The 21,317-nt window shown below is 59.0% G+C and overlaps 1 protein-coding gene across 4 annotated transcripts in view; it reads right to left on the reverse strand.

Moving 5' to 3' along the window:
* Positions 1 to 4,015: 4,015 nt before the first annotated feature.
* Positions 4,016 to 21,317, reverse strand: part of HERC2 (HECT and RLD domain containing E3 ubiquitin protein ligase 2) — a 198,849-nt gene continuing 181,547 nt past the window's right edge. For all 4 annotated transcript variants that reach the window (XM_045824954.1, XM_045824955.1, XM_045824952.1 and 1 more), the window contains exons 82-93: positions 21,148 to 21,239; positions 20,836 to 20,975; positions 15,506 to 15,693; positions 14,637 to 14,834; positions 12,524 to 12,607; positions 8,738 to 8,879; positions 8,455 to 8,649; positions 7,821 to 7,933; positions 7,147 to 7,337; positions 6,230 to 6,335; positions 5,689 to 5,901; positions 4,016 to 4,565 (exon numbers count right to left, since the gene is read on the reverse strand). In XM_045824954.1, coding sequence (XP_045680910.1) covers positions 4,293 to 4,565; positions 5,689 to 5,901; positions 6,230 to 6,335; positions 7,147 to 7,337; positions 7,821 to 7,933; positions 8,455 to 8,649; positions 8,738 to 8,879; positions 12,524 to 12,607; positions 14,637 to 14,834; positions 15,506 to 15,693; positions 20,836 to 20,975; positions 21,148 to 21,239 — 1,935 coding nt within the window. In that variant the 3' untranslated portion in view covers positions 4,016 to 4,292. The remainder of the gene's footprint in view (positions 4,566 to 5,688; positions 5,902 to 6,229; positions 6,336 to 7,146; positions 7,338 to 7,820; positions 7,934 to 8,454; positions 8,650 to 8,737; positions 8,880 to 12,523; positions 12,608 to 14,636; positions 14,835 to 15,505; positions 15,694 to 20,835; positions 20,976 to 21,147; positions 21,240 to 21,317) is intronic.

Below are 21,317 nucleotides of genomic sequence, written 5' to 3' on the forward strand. Positions count from 1 at the left end.
ACCCAGCACGACCCTGTCCCCCAGCCCTCCAGCCCCCAGTTCCCATGGAAACCTGTCTGTGTCCCCCCTTTAGGAATGCCACTCTGTCCCAGGGGCCCAAGGTCCCTAGCCTTTGTCTACTCGGACCATGTGACCCACAGTGGCCCGCAGACAGCGCGGCAGCCTTGCACTATCCCTTAGGAGACTCGGGACAGAGGGGACCTGGGCAGACAGCCAGGGCAGCTTCCTCCTGCCTCTCTGCCCAGGTCAGAGAGGGACCTGAAAGAGAAAAACTCAAATGAGGACTCACTCGGGTGCCCTTTATCCCCTGCTGTGACAAACCAGTGACTGTGTTCCCATGCTCCTGGACGCTGGGGGTCTGGGACTAAGAAGGCACAGGGGAGGCAGTGCGTCTGCACTCAAGGACAGTCAAGGTGGCACATGCGGGAGGCGACCTGTGTCCAGGGGCTGGAAGCATCTGGAGGTGCCTGCACTCACCCTGGGGACAGTCCCCCCATGTGGCCTCTGCCCGGCCAAGCCCTGCACACAGGACTGGCAGGTGTCACTTCCGCCACACCCCTGGCTGAGCCGGCACAGAAGCCAGGCTCGAGGTGACGGACGCAGCCCCTGGTGCTCAACCGTGGACACATCGGAGCTGCAGTGGGGATGAGGGATGATAGCTGGGGACCAGCCTGCATCTGGGGTGTCCACCCTGGGGTGTCCTTCTGACCAGTGTCCACCCTGCCCATGGGCCAGGCCAGGTGGCCGCAGGTGCAAGGGTCTCAAAGGGACCACGGTGTGAGTCCCACAGTTGTGGACCCCCTTCCTCACTGGCCAGGAAGGGACATTTGCTGTTGGAAGGACCTAGAGCTAATGAGGGCAGGTGGGGTGACCCCTCTGTGTCCTTTCTGGGGGTCCTGAGCTCCCACCCTGCTGCAAGCCCCCTCACGCCTGGTGCCTGGGATTCCCACCCCAGAATTCCCTACAGACGTACTGGCTCATCAGGCTTGTCAGGACCACAGCGGGCCAAGCAGAAGATGGGCTGGGAAGAAGGATCGAGACCCCTGCTCCCAGGCTGAGGAGACCTAACGGTTCCCACACTCCGCTGCTCCTGCAGGGTGACCTCCTTGAGCACCCAACCCGTGTGCGGTGCCCAGGCCACCCGAGACCAGGGCAGGTGACAGCAGCTGCTGGTTTAATTCAGAGCAACTCAAAGCTGATTTCCTGATGAACTCCAGCATTTCAAGAGGAATGTCAACCTCAGATAGGTCCCTTCTCTTCAGCGGCCCCCAGCTTAAAGACCGTTGCCTGGTTTTGCACGTTAAGATGGCTCCCACGTGCACGCACTTAGCGAGCCTTCTGGCATTCCTAGTTAACCCATTCGTTGCTCTGCCCTGGTCGGTGGGCCACACTGATGGAAATGACAGCCCCCTGGGGTTGTTCTCAGTTGGACCCTGTCAGCCCTCACTGCTAGCGCTCACCCAGCGGCTGGGCCAGGCGCCCCTGTCTGCGTGTGACGCAATGCTGCTGCGAGATGTGAGCCCACCGGACCTGAGCCTGGGGCCAGCGACAACAGAGCCAGAAGAACAAATAAGATACGTCACGCCTCCTCATGGCCTCAGAAGGGATTCATCCACCACTTAAAATTCCACGGGACCTGCTGATAAAATCAGGAGGCCCTTAGTGTAACTGGTGTTTCATTCCTCAGTTTCCCTCCCGTAGGTTCTGCCGCACAAATTTCAGTCTGCCAAAGTGAACGTAATTAGGCTTCATTCATCAGAAAAAGAGTGAAAACTTCAATGAGATGACAAATAACTGTCCTGAAAGCTGTCCTGAAATGAAGAAAGTGTTATTTATTATGAATGTCAAAGTCCTTTTTTTTCTTTTTGGCGAGTGGTAGTGGGAGGAAATAGATAAACCTCCAGTATTCCTGGAGTTTCAAAAAAGAGATGAAGGACCCTGCCCAGGTGGCTCAGTTGGCTAGAGCTTCGTTCTGTACACCAAAAGGTTGAGGGTTCGATCCCTGGTCAGGGCACATATAGGAAGCAACTGATCCGTGTTTCTCTCTCACATGGATGTTCCTCTCTGTGTGTCTCTGAAATCAATCAGCCTATCCTGGCTGAGGGTTAAAAGGGGGTTGGGGGAGAAGAGCCCAGGACCGAGTGTTAGGAAGTCGCTTCCAGCAGTGGAGACAGAGCCAGAGTGGCTGTGGAGAGCGAGGGGGTGCCTGGCTGTCCGGTCCCCGGGGACGGCACCCCCTTGGGGACTTCCAGGTCCTCACGCTGCAGCGGTGCTTTTGGTTTCAAGACCTTTTCCACTCAAAAACTCTTTGGGATCCTCGATTTCTATCTGGGTTACCTCCATCGTATAATACTGGAGTCAAATCAGAAAAACACTTGTTTGAAAATAAAAGCAAACCTACTGTTGATGAACACGAACACTCTTTTGAAAACTTCCTTTCTCAAACAAGAAAATCAGTGCACCCGGCCTTTCCTGCTTCACGGGAAGACGACTGGAGACTCATTTCTGCTTCTTCGGCCCATGTATTGCAACGTGTTGTTTGGGCTGAAAGCTGGGAAGAAAAGGGCTTTACACGGATTTATACAGCTGGAAAAAGGAAGGACCTCATGGCCACCATAAAAGGGATTCAGGAACCCCAGGCCTCGCACGGGCCTCTGAGAACTGCCGTCCTAGAGGCAGAAGATGAGCACCAGCCCCCTGACCTGGGGCTGGCCCAGGACTGGGGGGCAGGGGAAGATGGTGCAGTTTCAGCGTAAGCCGCCTGTCTGCACCTGGTCTCCAGGGTCCAGGGTCATCAGAGAGCTCGGGGGTGACTGCCCCACTCAACCAGGACCAGCTCACCCAGATCCCTGGAGATCAATTCTGCCTCTCATATGCCGCTGACTCCGGGGAGAGTTTGTAATGCAGCAAAGGCAGGCTGGCAACACAATGGTGGGTGATTGAAAGACCCCACAGCCCTGGCAGGTGTGGCTCAGCGGGTCGAACATTGTACCACAAACCAAAAGGTCACCGGCTGATTACTGGGCAGGGCATATGCCTGGGTTGCAGGTTCAGTCCCCAGCCAGGGTGCGTGTGGGAGGCAACTGATCCATGCTTTTCTCGCACATCGATGTTTCTCTTCTCCTGTCTCCCTCCCTTCCCCTCTCTCTAAAAATCAATGAAATCTTGAAGAAAAACAAAATCCAGAAAGCTGCAGAACATTTTGAACTCATTTGGTTGCGCATAAGTTCCCAGAAAAACACTTCCTCCTCTCTTTGGATCTTCTGATGTAAACCATTGGGTCTCTGAATTAATAAATGGCCCCCCAGCACAAAACACCCACTGTGGCCCCATGTGGTACCACTGGCCCCAGGTCTAGCTCTCCAGGCCTATCCGCGCGCAGTCTGCCGCACACGGCTGAGGGGACCCCGGACCGGAGGGACACCCGCACAACTGCTCAGGCAGACGGGGGGGAAGACAGGGTGGGCCCTGAGTGCCCCCACTCCCGACACCAGCTGCCCCCCTGGCCCTCTTCACTCCACGAATGACACTCCTTTGTCACCGAGCAAGTGTGGGTTTTGTGACCAAAACAACCCCGCTGCACTGGAGTGGCTCTGACTGACGCCCCATTGCAGAAGAACTTGTTGTGTGGCGGCGGCACGCCACCTGTGCGAGTCTGACCAGGCAAGACACTGGGCGCGCAGTTTTGTGACGTGTTTTATTTACAGGGAACAAAGACCGAGGCAGACACACGGCACCAGCATCACATACACTGCACTTTGTATGACGGGAGTGTGACGGCGCTCAGGGGCCCGACCGGGTCACGTGCCATGGACACAGAGACCCTGCCGGCCTCTGGGCTGTGGCTGAAATCACCTCTGGGTACATTCAAGTAATGCTGGTCAATTCATGTTCAGAAACGGTCCGTGAATTCGGAGTGAAGTGAATTACTTACAATCAGGCTGAACGGTCACTCGGTATTTCCAGTGCTCGGCTGGGGCGAGGCACCGCACTGGAAGGAAGAGCACGCACTCTATTGCACCCGCAAGTAAAAAGGCTTTTTATTCATTTCTAGGAGGCTGCAGGTCAGTATTTATATAAACATTTACACTCTTCAGTAAACACGAGAGTCCGACACGTGATGCAGCATTGCGGGTGAGGACACCCGTTGCGTCTCTGAGACGCTGGTGTCCACCCAGGGCCGAGAGCCAGGCAGATGTCCAGCGGCGCTCGGCCGGAGCGGCAGGCCCCTGCCCGCCTGTCTGGGAAGGGACGCCGTCCCCACACGCGCCCCTGCGGCCCTCCGCGCCCGCTCAGTGTCCTGTCAGGTAGTCCTGCGTAGAGTCTGAGGCGAACGACTCCGCGTCCTCGTTCTCCGAGTCGTCGCTGCTGTCCTCGGCGGCCGGCTCCCCCGTGAGGGCGATGCGGGCATAGTCGTCAGTGTCTATGGACTTGCAGAAGTGGATGGCGTACTTCAGCTTCTCCTCCAGCACCTGCTTACAGGAGTACCGGGGCAGCTTCAGCAGGAAGAAGCAGGTGTAGGACTCGGGCAGGAAATGGTCAGGAGGGTTGTACTTGTCCAGCACCTGTTGGTGAGAAACGGAAAGTAGCCAGAGATGCAATCAAGAGCAGGCTCCAGCCCTGGCCAGTGTGGCTCAGTGGATTGAGCACCGGCCTGTGAACCAAAGAATCACTGGTTCGATTCCCAGGACATATGCCTGGATTGAGGGCCAGGTCCCCAGTAGGGGGCACGGGAGAGGCAACCACACATTGATGTTGCTTTCCCTTCCCCTAAAAAATAATATCTTAAAAAAAAAAAAAGACTCCACAAAACCCTGCACGTTTCTAAGCAGAACAAGTATCATTAATGATCTAATCCAGCTAATTTTAGAGATAAAAAGGAATGACGCATTAGCTCCTAGACTTGTTGGAAAAAATAGTGATTGGTTGCTACGATGATTACTTTTGCTCCAATCAGCGCTCGAAGAGGGCGGGAGGGGGCGGGGCGGTGGGCATGGCCTGTCACTCATTAATGGCTCTTCTTGCCCCTACAGAGAGAAGAAGGTGCTGGGAAGCCATCAAGAACTGTGAGCAAAACCCAGAACCACCTACGTTTTGAGAGAATACCTAGCTGTGCTCTCTCGGACATCTCCCTCAGAGACGGTCAGGCTGCCTTCAGGAGTACCTATCCCTGAATCCTCGCAAATATACCGGGCGGGTGGACCCTCCATCCCGCCCCGCCCCTCTGAGTAGCCCCCTACCCCCACAGTACTGCTATCGGAAAAGTCTGGGGTCAGGGAGGGGTGGTCACGTCACCCCGGTGATGGGCCGGTAAACACAATCTGTTTCCGACCATTGCACCACGGAGTTAGGACGCAAAGCAGAACTGTTCCGCTGGGCGCTCTGGTTTTGGTAGGAGGCCCCGTCAGGTGGTGATTCACCCCACGCACTCAGAGAACCAGGCAAACGCTCCACGCGGTAATTGCGCGCACACCCAGAACGCGCTGACACGACCGCAGTAGGTTCTGGTGGCGTCCACACAAGTCTTTTAAAATAGGTTGTGCCACGCAACATCTGCATCCACAAAATTCTAAGCTCCTAAATCAAAGGAGGGGGTGTTTTGCCTCCCCCCCCCCCCAAAAAGGCAAGCAGGTCGAGACCGGTTACCGACCTGCTGCGGGGCGGGGGCGTGGCCGCGCAGGAGCGCACCTGGATGACGAAGTCTCGGCCCCGGAAGTCGGCGATGGTCCTGGGCAGCCGGGTGCGGCCCCACACGAAGCGGAGGAACAGGGAGCGCTCGGTGTTGGAGAAGGACTCCATCACCTCCCAGAACCACTGGGTCAAGGACGCAGACGGCTCCACCCCTTTGTACGTGGCCACCGACTTGAGAAGGTGCAGGGGGATATCCGGGCTGCCGCACACCTGCGGAGGGACACACGGTCAGGGTGGCGACACTTCCCATCCTCCGCTTTGGCAGGGAATGGACCGCGCTTGCTTTCTACCCAGGTCCATTGGGGGAGGGGCGGGGACAGGTCGCACGCATCCAAGTGGACATGCATTCCGCTTATGACCCCGTGGCCCGCGGTGGGAAGGGGTGGCAGGGGGCCCTCATTTCCTAGGCACATCTGGGACTTCCGAGTGCGCAATGTAACTGAGACAATCGAGGGGCAAGGATTCGGGGCGGGGGTGGGGGGCGGATCACTACGCAAAAGGCAGTTCCCAGGGTGGCAGTTCCCAGAGGCCGACGTACCATCGTCTCCAACTCGTACCCGGTGAACAGAGAAAGGAGGGGGACAGGCACGACTCGGGCCATCCCCTCCCGGACGGCAGCCACCTGCTCATCAAACTCATGGAGTCTGAAAGAAAGAACTCGCTCTGTTTTTCTACCTTAGGTGACGCATGTCTTCTTGTCCCCCTCGCACCCAGCGTCACCCCACAGAGCACCCGGGTGTGTGCTTTAGAAGCGAGGCCTCGGCGGTCTCTGTCCTGAGGTCGCCCAGGCTGGCACGCGGAGGACGCCCCGGAGACTGCAGTCCAGCCGCACGCCGTCCCTGTCCACCTCCCTCCTCCCTTCCCCTCGGACAGCCGGCCCCGCAGCCTGCACAGGAAGAGCCCTCTGGGAACACGCTGCCTTCGGGGTCCCTCAGGACTGGCGAGTTAGGGCACCAGGCAGAATGGGACACCTACCAGGACCACCGCCCACCACGGCCCAGCAAGCCAAGTCCGCGTCTTCGCGCCCCTGGGGGACAAGGCCTGAGGGCCGTGCGGTGTGGACCTAGGCGTCGGGGGGCAGCGGTGAGCAGGGAAGGGTGGGTGCTGGTGTGGACCAGCCACGTAGCAGCCACGCCTGAACACTGGGGTGAGGGCCACACGCGGGCAGAGACGGCCCCGACTCGGTCCTGCCCCAAATGAGGCTACCGAGGACGGGGGACACACAGGTACTGCGTCCGCACAATGCGGGAGAGCCAGCAGCCTCGGGCGAGCACAGCCAGGAGTCTGACCCTGACCTCAGAGTCAGATCCAGGGCCCGCAGGCCAATAGCACTCGGAGCAGAGTGCGTCAGCGCGTCTGCGCCTCACGCAGGGGACCTTCTGAAGACGCAGCCACGCAACCACGCACGCAGGCCCCGCTCACTGTTTTTGCAGGGGGGGCGGCGAGGCCTCGCACCTGTAGTTGATGGCCAGCCGGACGTACTCCGCGCGGTTGTCCAGGGTGATGTGAGTGTATTTGGAGCTCAGCTGGATGTCCTGGCCACTGGCGCTCGGCACAGTGAAGGGCAGGCTCATGGCCTCGAACTCCTCCGACGTGGCTTCATTGTCACGGATGTACATGAGCCCCGGGATGAAGTCTTTGTCCACCTTTCAGGGGCCAACGGGAGTCTGTGTTGGGCGGGGGCCGTTCTCACACCCCAGGCCTTGGCTAGCAGCCCGGCACTTAGGCCTCTGGGGCCTCAGGCGGCCTGTGGCGCATTGCCAGGCAACCGTGCATTCCACAGGCCAGGAAGTGAGCGGGCAGCAATGAAAAAATTGGAGTTCAAGGACGTCCTTAGATAAACCGCTGAGAGCACTGGCCACTGCAGCTGGTGGCTCCACCCCTGCCCCCCCCACCACTTGTGGCCTCAGCTCCCCCACAGCGGAACTCGGGAGCCACGTCTACCCAGACGGTCTAGCGAGGTCTCCGAGCTGCCCAGCCTGTGTCCACGCCCCTCGGCTGCTCTGCGGGACGGCGGTCTGCGGTCAGCACCCCAACCACCACGACAGGGTCAGGGCCTTGGGACAGACTGCACCTCTTAAGTGACCCCGGGACCCCACTTTTCCCGCGGCCTCCCTCCTGGAGGTTACCTCACTGAGGTCTGCAATGGTGAGGCTCATGCCTGCCAGCTGCTTCCAGACGGGCTCAGCCAGGCTGAGGCTCAGGGGGCTCCCAGTGCGGATGGCGATGCCCAGCAGCACGCCTGTGCGTTCAGGGCACAGAGACAGGAGGGGTTGGAAAGCCAGGCGGGACAACCCAGCCACTCGACCCCACAGGGACCGCCTCTCCCCTGGGGCCATGGCACCTTGAGACCCGCACCACCCCAAGTCAAGAGGCCTGTCGTTAAACAGCTACCCTGTTTCAAATTCCTTGTGGCTTTGTTACCCAAGGGCCAGTTTCTGACCCTCCCCCTCTGTCCAGCATCAGCCATGGGCTGCCCCGAGGCCCACCCCCCTGGTCCTGATGGCAAACCCCTGAGTGGAAGAGGCATGAGGGGTGGAGCAGCCACCCAGAGTCCTCAGCTCCAGACACAGGCAGGACACAGACCCGTGTCGCCCCTCTGCATGCCCAAGGCCCTCTTGGGCCCTGGCAGGTCCCAGCCGCTGCACCCTGGAAAGCTCACAGTGACACTCAGCAAGCTATGGCCCCTCCCAGACACAGGGAACACCAGACTGAGGGAGGGCACAGGGCCGCCCCCCACACTGTAACCATGAGGGAGCGCACCCAGGAAGCGGAACATGTTGGTGTGCACAGGCGCCCTGGCCGCGGGGCTGAACAGGTAGCAGTCGCGGTTGGCCCCCGACTCGTCCCTCCCGTTGGGCGTCACGATGAGCAGGGGGGTGAGCCCGTTCTGCAGCTCCTCACAGATCTCGGCAATGGACTCACTGTAGCCACCGCCACAGTCGTCCACAGACTCACCTGGGGGGGGGACAACAGTCAGCCATGGGGTCCCCCAGCAGAGCCCACCCTGGGGACCACCCACCCTGCCTGCGCACGCAGCTCTCACCCACAAACTTGACTTTCCAGACGCGGTGGGGCAGCAGCAGGCTGTCGGCGCTGAACGAGCTCATCTTGGCGCACATCTGCCCGAAGACGGACTTGGTGCCGTCGGGGCCCGCCAGGCCACCTTTGCTTCGAGAACGCTTGACCTACAGGACAGAAGTGAAAGGGACAGCAGTTGCGGAGGGGGCACACAGTGCACAGGCCTGGGGACACCGGTAGCCAAGACCGAGCCCTGTGGCCACACACCTGTGTCACTACCCTGCACTCCCCGTCCTGGTCACCAGCTGCAGTGGGGACCACAGACAAGTGAGCTGCACTCAGGTGGTGCCCCCCAACAAGTCAAAGTGAGGCCTGCCGAACTCCCGGGCAAGGCAAAGGACTTCCAGACTAGCCGCACCTCACCGCCCCCCGCCTGGGTAGCTCCTGTCCCTCACCGCATGCACCCCAGCGCCCCAGGCCCTCCGAGGGCCTCAAAGACCAACCAGGAACTCCTTTCCCCACTCGATACCACATGCTTCCTCCTTCCCTCGGCCTCACACGCAGGAGGCCCACTGGATGCACGAGGCTCACCCCTCGGGGTGGCACCTAAGCAAACACTCCTGAACGTGCCCAGACCACAGTGCTGTGAGATGAACCCCTGTGCTCGATGACCTGGATTACCCCGTGGCATCAGTGGCCCTCCCAGGCAGAGTCTGGGCACTCAGAGTCACGGTGCACAGCTCTGCCAGGACCTGCCTCGGCTCCTTCCGGTACGGTCCTAATCAGCCTGCGAGGTCACCTGTCTCCAAGTACGATCCCTCTTCCCACCCAAACGTCCCATCCCAGTCTAACACCTCTTGCCAGCTCGAACAACGGCCTGCAGACCTCGCTTGGTGGGGACTCAGTGAGCCTGCAGCCCGCGCCACGGCCGCGCTCAGAACCACCTGGATGCTCCGCCAGAAACAAGGCCATGTGGCAAGTTAGGGACAAAACCACTATCAGAAATGTGTTTCTTGCTGATTGTTCCGGCTAAACACCTACCACCCATAACTTGACAGCAAAGACAGTAAGACACACCCGTGGGATGAGCTCGGGCAGTTGGCTGTGTCCACGGGTGTTACTCAGTAACCCCTCAGCAGCCCTTCGAGCCACCCAACCCCACAGGGATCTGAGCTGCAGACAGGAAGGCAGGGCAGGGGGTGGTGCATGCACACGAGGGATGAGGCCCGGACCCACTTCCTGCCCTGGGCGTCACACGGCCTCAGTGTCCAACGGCCGGTGACAGAGACGACACTCTCAGCTGCTACAAAGGAGCAGGCTCTGTGGTCCCGGCGGCGCCAGGAGGACAGGGGCCAATGAGCTGAAGGGGCGGGGTGGGGGCTGGTGGGGGTGGCTCTGCACAGCAGGACCCCTGAGGGCAGTCACGGGCTCTGGTCACAGCACTCTGAGTCTGCGGAAGGGAGCGTGCACGCGTTCCATACTAACTGTGAAGCCTTATTGATGTGCACTGATTCTCAGCTCCTGTTACATGGCTACATCAAATGCAGATGTAGAAGTCTTCCCAGAACACGGCCTACATGCAGTGCCTCTAGGCCACTTCCCACAGGGTGTCCCCATGGGGAGAGGGCTGGTGCCCTCAAGTCCTGTAGCCACGCTCAGGGCAGGAAGGGGCCGATGGTTTGCTGGGATTCCCCACCCCAGCCCAGGTTCTATTTTTGGTGAGAAGAGTAATTCCATTTCTATCTCTGGGCAGGGCTTCCCAGCTGGGCGCAGCCAAGCAGCCAGTCCAGCCACCCATGCACGTGGCATGGGTGCTGGAGGTTCTCTGCCTCAGAAGGACGCCCAGTGCAAAGCTGGGTGCCCTCCCCTGCCTGCTCCCTCACCACACACTGAACAGCACCCAACCCAGACCCCTGCGCTGGGATGCAAGGACGAGAGGGGAAGAAGCACTCAGCACACCACTGACACATTCAGACAAGACACAGCGACATCTAGGGGTGTGGCCCTGGGTCATCACCACGCACTGATGCCCAGGGCCCCGCCCACAGCCCGTCCCAGGCTGAGGCGGGCGCATGATCCAGGAACGCCGTGATCTGTGCCCATCAGCTCCAACTTCAGTGTCTAAAACCTACTACCGCAGAGCCGACCAAAACGTTCCTCCAAGGTGTGGAAATAAAAGCTTTTTCATGAGCCTCACTCAATAGCCCATTTGTCCGAGGAGCGGGCTGCCTGGCCTCCAGCGCAGCGTTACGCACGCTGACGTCCGTGAAGGGACCACTTCCATCAGCGCGGCCGCACGTGTCCTTCAGCAAACCACGAGAGTTTGCATTTGATTCCAAATGCCCCAGGTCTGGGAAAGCTTCCAGTCAGGAACCCACAGCAGGGCAGCAGTCATGTGTCAACACAAAGGCGCCGGAACAAACTATCTGTTCTTTGTGGCTCTGCTTCCACTCGGAAGGCAGGGCTGGCGCCGTGCGGACTCGAAATGCCAGGGGCTGCCAGGCTCCCTGTCAGGGCTGGTGATGGACTGACGGGCACTCGCCACACAGGCAGCAGCAGGAAGACAGAGCTGGTCCACGCTTCAGTTCTCAGTTAGGGCCGGGAGACACATCAGGGACCGGCATGTGAACTGCAAAGTATGAGGGGGGACCCCCCTCAAAATCCTCCCGGAATTATCTTCTGGAAGACGGGCCCATGCAGTCCAGGCTTCCCCCACTAGTTGAGTGTTTCAGGAACCCATCTGTATCAGTGCACCAGCTGGTGTTGTTGTGAGAGGCTATGTTTGGCTTTAGTGCATTTTTTTTTAACACTATTCAATGTGCTTGCCCATGTCATGATGGGCGATTGACGAGATACCTGCCCACCCCGTGCTGAGTGTTCAGCAGTTTTTGACCAAAGACGGCATGACCCTGTGCCCCACCCTCCCTATTCACCTGATCTCACCCAGGCAACTTTCTGTTTCCCTGCACGGAAAGTCCTCAAAGGGAAACATTTTGCCAACATGGAAGGGTAGAAAAGGTGAAGCACTAAAAGGCATCAACATCACCAAGTTCAAAACCCGTTTTGAGCAGTGGAAAAAAGGTCTTGACAGGTGTATTGTATCAAATGGAGAGAACTTGAAGGTGACTGATGTTTAAACACACCAGGATAAACACACAACTGTTTATAAACAAATGCCAGGGTTTTTACGCCACCCCGCTCCCCGTAAGTCCTGAGAGCCGGGGAGCGTGTGAGGCCGGCGGTGCAGGGACAGGGTCGGCCACCGCCTGCACTCGGGGCCTCTGACCGGCCCTGCTTCTCGGCTTCTCAGAGCTGCACCCCAGGGGCCGAGGGAAGCGGCACCCAGTAGGGGCTGCCGGTGGCCCTGCTGTACCCAGAGCAGGAGCTCAGCCTGCCTGTCCTGGGGAAGGGCTCGGACCAGGAAACCCGGAGACCACAGGCAGCTGTCAGCACAGCCAATGCCACAGCAGGCCATAGGGGACAGAGAGGCTCCGCAAGGACAAAGAGGCCCAGGGGGCACAGCACGGTACAGTGGAGTGACCCCCTGCCCCCGCCTGTCAGTGGCTGTTACCACCCCAGGGTGGACAGCGGCCACAGCTACTTTTCCCTCTTTGCTGATCTGCCCTTGTGCTTCTGGGTTCTGGCTTCTTGCTTCTGTTGTAAGGAAAACACTTCACACCTCCACCCTTGGCCCCGGGGCACAGAACGGCAGCACCTCAGTCTCTAGGATGAGGGCATGGCTGAGGCCTGCCCACCCCCGCTGCCCAGGACACCATCACCTCTGTGGGCACAGAACCCCCACCCTGGTCACCTGGATCCGGTTCAGCTCCACCACGGGGCCATGCTGGCGGTCTCGCACCATCGTGGCCTGAACCACCTTTCGGAACGCCACCTCCTAAAACGTGACAGACGGACGTTAGAATGTGACGCAGAATGTACGACCCACAGACAGACAAATAGTGACACAGTTGTAAAATCTTCTAGTCCCTGAAGTCCTATTTCCTCAGCAACAGGCAATGACAAACACTCTTCTCCGGGTGGTGAGGTGGCTCAGGGAGCAGCTGGCCTCCACGACTACGCAGAGCGCTCAGGCCCCAGCAGGAGGATGCAGGACGGAGGGCAGAGGTGCTGAGGACCCGCTCTGACTCGGGTCTCGGGCCGGCCTCTGAGGAACAACTAGGAAGCCAAGGCTTACCGGGCAAACCTGAAGTGCCCCAGACTGACTCCCCAAAGCCTAACCACGCCTCAGTGTCACTGCGCCAACCACACAGCGGCAGTGGGGCTGGGAGCCCTGGGGAACAGGCAAGCTCGGGGTGGGGACGGGACAGTGATGAGGGAGGGACACGCAGGCACCGGGTGCTGAAGGGAAACCCACGTGACCAGGCTGAGATGGCGAGGAGGGGGGGTGTGGTACAGTGTCACCCAGGGGCCAGGCTGGCTGGCTGTGCAGTGTCGGCCTGGCTGCAGGGACATGAGGCTGCTGCGCACATGTGAGGATGGGAGGGCAGGGGACCCAAGTGACCCTCAGAGGAGGTAGAATCAGAGGGAGTCCCATGTCTCTGCCAAGTAGACAGCACCTTCATCCAGAGACAGGGCAGGAGGGGGGCACAGGGACCCATGGCTGGGCCTGGTCAGGGCCCGAGAACTCTGACCCCTGAAGGCAGGACAGCCAGGGCCCAGGCAGCCCAGGGCGCAGCCTCGGAGGGGAAGGTCAGGAGGGCATCCTGGAGGGACCTGGCCAGCGGGGGCATACCCCTGGCCCTGCACCGTTGTCCACCCCCACGGGCTAATTCTGCCCCCTAAGCTGGACATCTGCTTTCCGCACTCCCGGCCCGCAGCCAGGCAGTCTTTCCGAGCTCTGAGCGCATCCTGGTCATTACACTCCAGTCACCCCTCAACCGCCCTGGCAGAGGGGCCCCCCACAGGGGCCTGGGGCTAAGGGTGCCTCTGTGGCCCCCACACCACCATCCCTCACACACAGCCTCTGTGGACATGACCTGCTGCCCACTGTCCTCCCCCAACAGGGAAAGGCGGCCCCTTGCTGCCCAGTGGCCCCCACTTGGAGGGACAAAAAGTGGTTGAAGTCAGGTTTCCCGTCCCTGTTCCCTGCTCCCCGTCATCGGCCAGGCCCCGCGGTGGCCACGGCCTCACCACTGTGCGCGTGCCTCTAAATCACACACAACGATGACCCGTCCGCGCAGTGGGAACAGAGCCAGTCCTGAACAAAACCTGTCTGCACAGGACTCCCAGCACCTGGACTTCGTTTCAGTAGGAAGAGACCGTCGTGCCGGAGAACCATACACGGTGCAGAGCCCCAGGCTCTCGGGAGCCGGGCTGCCCTCCCAACCACCCCGCCTTCCCTGCACAAGCATCACCCCCCTCACCACACACAGCACCTCAGAGCCTCTGCTAGACGGTCCCGCCCACCTGCCCGCTGGAAACTGAGTGACTTCCTGTCACGGGGAACACCGACTCCTGAGCCGGGCACCCCATTTCTGGAACACTCAGATGACTGCAAGCGTTGACAGGCCAAACTGCATCTAGTGCCTTTCAGATGCTCCCTCTCCATCTACCCACAGGCTGCCCAACCAGCCTCTGACCCCGCCACCCACACAGCAGGGTGTGGGGCTTCTGTGAGAGGCCCCGGGACAACCGCACTCACAAAGCCTGGGGCCAGGGGAGCAGAGAGCAAGGCAAGGATGGAGGCTCAGTCCCACGCACCCACACAACCCGTGTGGGGAGGGGAGAAGCAGAGACCACAAGGGGGAAACGCAGGCTCCAAAGCAGGAGAGCTGTCCGTCTGTCTATCTGTCAGGGGTGCGCTCTGACCCCCAGAGCAGAGCTGGGCAGGCAGCAGGTGCCCGGGCAGCGCCCGCGGAACAAGCTGCGCCCAGGTGTCCCGGTGTGCGTTTCCGCCGGGTTACCTTCCCCTGGGAGATCAGGATTCCCCGCAGGGTGTCGAAGCCCACGCACGGCCCGAGCCCGGCCTCGCCGAGGGCGCCCTCCAGGTCGAACATGGGGATGCAGGGGCAGAAGAGCTCGGACAGGTGGTGCAGCAGCAGCAGCCGGTTGCGCAGGGCAACGATGGGGATCTCCTGCAGGTGGTTGTACTCCATGGGGACCTGCAACATCGGCACCCGTTAGCGTACCTCGGTGTCCAGCATGCAGAAGAGCATTGCTCTCCAGATGGATTTTGTCTTTTAAGGCATTTATTTATTTATTTATTTATTTATTTATTTATTTATAGACAGAAGGGAAGGAAAGGAGAAAGGAAGAGAAACATCAATGTGCTGTTGCCTCATGTATGCTCCTACTGGGAAACTGGTCGAAACCCAGGCATGTGCCCTGACTGGGAATCGAACTGATGACCCTTTGGTTCGCAGACCCGTGCTCAATCCACTGAGCCACACCAGCCAGATGAAACATCGTTTGAAAAGCAGAGATACACTTGACGTCTGCATCTGCTTTGAAAACATTGGTTGCATCCAAGTAACGTAAACCAAGGAGAAGGCTAATAACATTGGTCTGTACACACAGAGTTCACTACAGGACGGGGGTGGCCCGTACTACCAGAATGGTTTTCCGTGGTTCCAAAGATTCTGAACGAAGACGACACATTTCATCGACACATAGCCTGCTGGATGATGTGAATGTGGAAGTTCTCAAAGCGCTCATTTCAACAGAGTGAGCCTGAGTGGTTTCCAGTGGGGCGCCTGGCTGCACCCAGTTCTGCACGTAAACAGGAGCGCTGCCCCACCACGCAAGCCCCGCCCACCCGCCCACCAGCACTGACCTGTGCGGGCAGCTTCCCCGCGCTGGCAGGCTTGCTGGTCGACCAGGCCAGAGTGTGCGCCGAGCCGCAGGCCACACGGTTCACCTTCTTACCCTGAAGAGCAGCGACCAGCCGAGGCCTCTGGATGGCATTTGTTGTTCCGTCCCCCAGCTGCCCCTCATCGTTGTCGCCCCACGTGTACACCTCGCCTGCAGCAGGGAACGCAGGAGGGAAACTGAGTGTGAGGACCGATGTGTGAGCAGCTTCTCCGTGTTCCCGCCACAGAGGCTGTCACTGTCATCATCAGGAGCAACCTCCAGGTGAGACTCTCTGGGGGCTCTGACCATAGTGCCAGAGGGTTACCCCTCTGGGACTCTCAGCAGCCCTGCGGCCAACAAGCCCTGTCTGGTCTTAGACATCCAGTGGGGTCCACAGGGTGAAGGCATGGCGGGCAGCTGCTCTGAATCGGAACAACACAGTAAAACAGACGGTAATAGTGGCTCACTTCCGGTCTAGATGGCGGCACAGGCAGACACGGCTCACCTCTTCACACAAACACATCAAACTTACAACTAAAATAGAGAACAACCATCACGGAGGACTCTCAGAAACCAAGTTGAATGGCAGTCTGACAGCTATGGGACTAAAGAAACCACATCCATCCAGACAGGAAGGGGAGGCACAGATGTGGAACAGGCCAGTCCTACACCCATGTGGGGTGGATAAAAATTCAGGAGGGACATCTCGGGAGCAAGGAGTCCCGGCCCCACACCAGGCCTGCCAGCCCAGGGTTCCAGTGCCAGGAAGATGAGTCCCCACAACTTCTGGCTGCAAAAATCATTAGGGATTGAGTCGGTGGCAGAATATGCTGGAGCCCCAAGCAGTTCCTATTCAAGACCCCACACATGGACTCACCTACTCAGACTCACTCTGTCTGGGCCCCAGCACCGGGGTGGCGGCTGGGAAGGCACCAATGGCATACAGGGAGAAACGGAAGTGTCAGGGGCGAGCAGAGGCTGTTGTTCCCTTTCTAAACCCTCCACCCACAGGTCAGCAAGCTGGTGACATATCTGAGACTCTGCCAACCTGGCTAACTGTTTGACCCAACTTGGAGATCCTGAGACTCTGCCCCAGCCAACTATGGTCCCACCCAAGATGCTTTTCCATACGAATGGCTGATCTTGGCTCCTAAACCCTATCAAACAAGCAGCAGCTGGCCTCAGTGAGCCCCAGGCCCGGCACTAGCAGCAGCCAGCCTAGGTTCACAGCTGGGCTTCCCCTGGGAATCTCCCAGCCCAGCACAAGGAGCAGCCATCTCAGATTGCTTTATAGCTCAGACAGTGGGCCCCAGGTGAAACACAACTGGGGGCTGACCTTGGCCTGCACTACCCAGGAAACCCCAGGGCCAGTGCACCAATTGGACAGCTACAGACCACGTCGGAGGACCACCACCCTGGCCCCACACAGTGACCCTCCACGGAGGGCGGAGGTTGGAGGTCAGTGGTCACAGCCAGTCCTTGCAGCTGACTGGTTCAGTCAACTACTCCCATTGATCTGCCAAGAGCAACCAAGGCTCAACTACAAGAAGAGGGTGTACCCAGCCCTCACGAATGGTTCACCCTGAGTACCCAGCTTGGGTGATAGGGGAGGCTGTGCCACTGGGCCCTACAGGACACCTACTACATGAGGCCACATTACCAAGACACAGAGTCAAAGCAGCTCTACCTAATACACAGAAACAAACACAGAGAGGCTGCCAAAATGAGGAGACAAAGAAACATGGCTCAAATGAAAGAACAGATGAAAACTTCACAAAGAGCTAAACTAAATGGAGATAAGCAATCTGTCTGATGCAGAGTTCAAAACACTGGTTATCAGGATTCCCAAGGAACTTAGTGAGGACCTCAGCAGCACAAAAAAGATCCAGTCAGAAACAAAGAATACACTAACTGAAATAAAGAACAATTTACAGAGAAACAACAGTAGAGTGGATGAAGCCAAGATTCAAATCAATGATTTGGAATGTAAGGAAGTAAAAAACAACTGATCAGAAAAATGAGGAGAAAAAATAATAAAAAAAAAATGAGGATAGTATAAGCTGCTTCTGGGACAACTTCATGAGGTCCAATATTAGCATAATACGGGAGCCAGAAGAAGAAGAGAAAGAGCAAGACACTGGAAATCTAGAATGAAGGAAAACTTCCCCCATTTGGGGAAGAAAACAGACATGCAAGTTCAGGAAGCACAGAGAGTCCCAAACAAGATGGAGGCAGAGGCCCACACCCACACACATCATAAAGAAAGTGCCAAAGGTTAAAATTAAAGAGAGAAATCTTAAAAGCAGCAAGAGAAAAGAAGGTAGTTACCTACAGGGGAATTCTCATAAGATTGTCAGCTGATTTCTCAAAAGCAACTTTGCAAGCTAGAAGGGACTGGCAAGAAATACTGAAAGTCATGAAAAGCAAGGACCTCCAGCCAACATTGCTCTCCCCAGCAAACCTATCATTTACAATCGAAGGGCAGAGAAAGTGCTTCCCAAACAAGAAAAAACTAAAGGAGTTCATCATCACCCCCAAACCATTATCATATGAAATGTTCAAGGGACTTACTCAAGAAAAAGAAAACCCAAACCATGAACAATAAAATGCAATATCAACTACTGAATCTGAAAAACAAACCACACAAACAAGAACAGAGACAGAATCATGGATACAGAGAGCACTGTGATGGCTGCCAGACGGGAGGGGTGAAGAGGTGAAGGGGTTAAGAAGCACAAACAGGTAGTTACAGCGCAGCCTCGGGGATGTAAAGCACAGTACAAGACATGGAGCAGCCAAAGAACTTACACACACGACTCATGGACACAAAGGTGTGGGGACAGCCTGAGTGGGTGGGGGGGTTCTGGGTGGAGGAGGAAAGAGGGAAAAATCAGGACAACTGTAACAGCATAATCAATAAAATAATAATTAAAAAATAAATAAAACCGATGGTAATGGTCTAAGCAGCCCAGACGGGTTCTAGAAGTGAACAGAACACAAAAAGTCATTTTCTAACTAAGTAGGGCCCGTGTGTCCAAAGGAACATGAGCCCACCCCACGGTTCATCAGCGATGAGAGTCCCCGTCCAGTCCCCTGCGCCAGGTCCCCACCGTGAGCCCCCACTGCTCTAACGGGGGGGTCGCTCCTGACTGCATGGGGGGTCAGTTCTCTGCAGATTCCTCGGACCACGCAGCCAGGCACCACCCTGTGCAACTCGGCCTGCAGGCATGCAGGCGCCCTGCACCTTCCAGCTCTCCACAGGTCAGCCCTAAAGCCACGGGGTGGCAGTCAGCGCACAGGCAAGGACAGGACATGCTCTCTGTGGAGACGCAGCTGGAAGCAGGGAGTCAGCATTCACCAGTGACAAGAGCTTCCCCACAGTGGGGCGCTGTGGGCAGAAGCCGCCCGAGGGGGAAGGGTCCACACAGGGTATAGTGCAAAGTTGGTGGCGGCACACTGGCCCCCCAGAGGACCGCCACCAGATCCCTCCATCTGGGAGGAGGGTGTCTGGGTCTGCCATCAAAGAGAGAGAGGAGGTACCCGCATGGACAGAGAAGACACGGCAACGGGCCCCAAGGAACGGAGCTAGAGCCTGGGGGCCTGGTGTGGGCGAGTGCCATGGACACGCACACACGGGTACCAGGCCCCCCCAGTGGCCAGCTTGTACGCCATCCACATACCCCCCGGCTCTGTCCCCAGAGAGGGCCTGGGGGCCGTGGCCCCCAGTGGCACTGAGCACACCCAGCAGAGCCTGTTGCCTGAACGCTGCCCTCCTGTGAAGGCACCAGGCTCCTGGGGGGACAGTCGAGCCCACACTTGGGGCCTGGAGAGTCCGCAGGGCCGAGCGTCTGCTGTGCGGGAGTGCAGGGAAGTACCGGTGAACAAGAGGGACGCTCCGCAGACCCAGCTGCCCAGAGAGAACATAAGAGCATCCGAGAACGGCGCCGAGGGACGGGCGAGGGCCGTCCTGGAGTGGAGACAGGATGTGGCAGCTCGGTGCACCGTGTCGTAACGTGAACAGGCGTGACGACCAGGCAGAGCAGCAACCGGTGCGGCCTCTCTTCCCCGGGCGCAGTGCCAGGGCGTGGGGCAGGGCCGCTCGCAGGACACGAACAGCACCCAGGGGACGGGCACCGGGGCTGCGCCTGGCTCCCCACGGATCAAACCATGTTCTTGGTACCAGCTTCCAGCTGTTCTGTGAATGTGGCTGTCTTTCAGGTTTAAGAATTAAAATAAAGCAAATAAAAGGCACGCCTTCTCCTTCGGCTCCGCAGGTCAGATCCACCTGCAGGCCCTCTGGGCCGGCGCCATGGTGTGGACAGGCCGCCCCTGTCTTGAGGCCATGGGGGAACCCGCTCCTTCGCTCATGCAGCTCTCTCTGGGACCTCGCCCCGCCTCCTGGCTGGCTGGCAGCTGGCGGCTGGTGGCTTCCGGGGGCCACCACATCCCCCACCCCCCCCACCGGAAATGGCAGCACAAGCCCCCCTCACACTTGGTACATCTCCCCTTCCCGGTCTCTAGCCCCATCTGTCCCTGGTCTCCTGTCCCCTTTCCACTCTGAGGGGCCGCTGTGATTTCACCGGGCTCACCCGAAAATCCAGCACAGCCCCTGTACCACAGGGTCAGCTGGGCAGCGATGCCAATTCCACCTGTGAAGTCCCTCTGGTGGGCTGCCCAAGACCACCCCGGGTTCGATGAACGAGGGCTCCCAGGACCCCGCACACAGTCGCACTCACAACCACAGTTCCTTCAGCGAAGGGACCCAGGGCACACTCAGCCGAGGGAAAGGGCGCCGGGCGGGGTCTGGGGTCACCAGACACCGGCCTGTCCCAGCGGAGCCCCACGTGTGAGCTAGGACAGCACATGGGAGGTGCCGACTACCCGGGGCAGTCCTCAGGACCTGGTGCCAAGGGCGTCCACGGGGCTGGTCACCTGGGCACCCCTGCCTGGACGGACCCCAGCTCCAGACCCCAGAGAGGGAGGCAGGTCTTGGCTGAGGCCACGTCCTTGGTGCCAACAGTTCAGCGCAGCGAGGCTTCCTGTCACTCAGGGAGGGGGTGGGGGGGCACCTTCCCAAAGTCCAGGGTCCCAGCGGCTGGCCGAGGGCCCACCAAGCACATGGGACTGTCAGGCTGGCGGTTTCGGCCTGGCCATGTGCACTCTCCTCCGCACAGCCATTCAGTGTAACTTACTCACGGGGGCTGCCCCCAGGGGCTGGACCCACCCTCTCAGGACACAGATGACCACCCCCACCCCGGCCACAGCCGCGTAGGCCCCCACGCAGACCTGGAGAGCCAGGGCCCTCCCACCTACCATCCTCTGTGCAGCACACGCAGTGCAGGGAGCCCGTGGCGATGGCAATGACCTTCTTCCCCTGCAGCCCCTGCACCTGCCGCGGCCTTCTGACGTGGTCGTCGGATCCGTGGCCCAGCCGGTGGTAGTCGCCCTTGCCCCTGCACATGAGGAAACCTGGGGCTCAGCGGGGCGCCCCCTCCTGGCACAGGCCCTGAGCTTCAGGTACCGTCTCTCAGCCCGCCCTGGAGGTCACCGACCACCCACCACGGGCAGCGAACGTGACCTCGAGCGAGCAGCCCGGTCCCGGTGGGGTCACGCAGTCTTGCCTACCAAGTGTACACGGTGCCGGACTTGGTCAGGGCCACGGAGAACTGGGACCCGCACTCCACCTTGACCACTCCGAGGCCCGTGAGGGAGTCGATCTGCAGGGAAGAGGTTCAGTTAGTCAGACTCCAGGAAGTGCCTGCCAGTGGCCGCCCCACTGAGACCGAACCCCATCC

Source organism: Phyllostomus hastatus, unplaced genomic scaffold (genome assembly GCF_019186645.2).
Source record: "Phyllostomus hastatus isolate PE091 unplaced genomic scaffold, TTU_PhHast_1.1 phas_scaffold_555, whole genome shotgun sequence".
NCBI classification, from domain to species: Eukaryota; Metazoa; Chordata; class Mammalia; order Chiroptera; family Phyllostomidae; genus Phyllostomus; species Phyllostomus hastatus.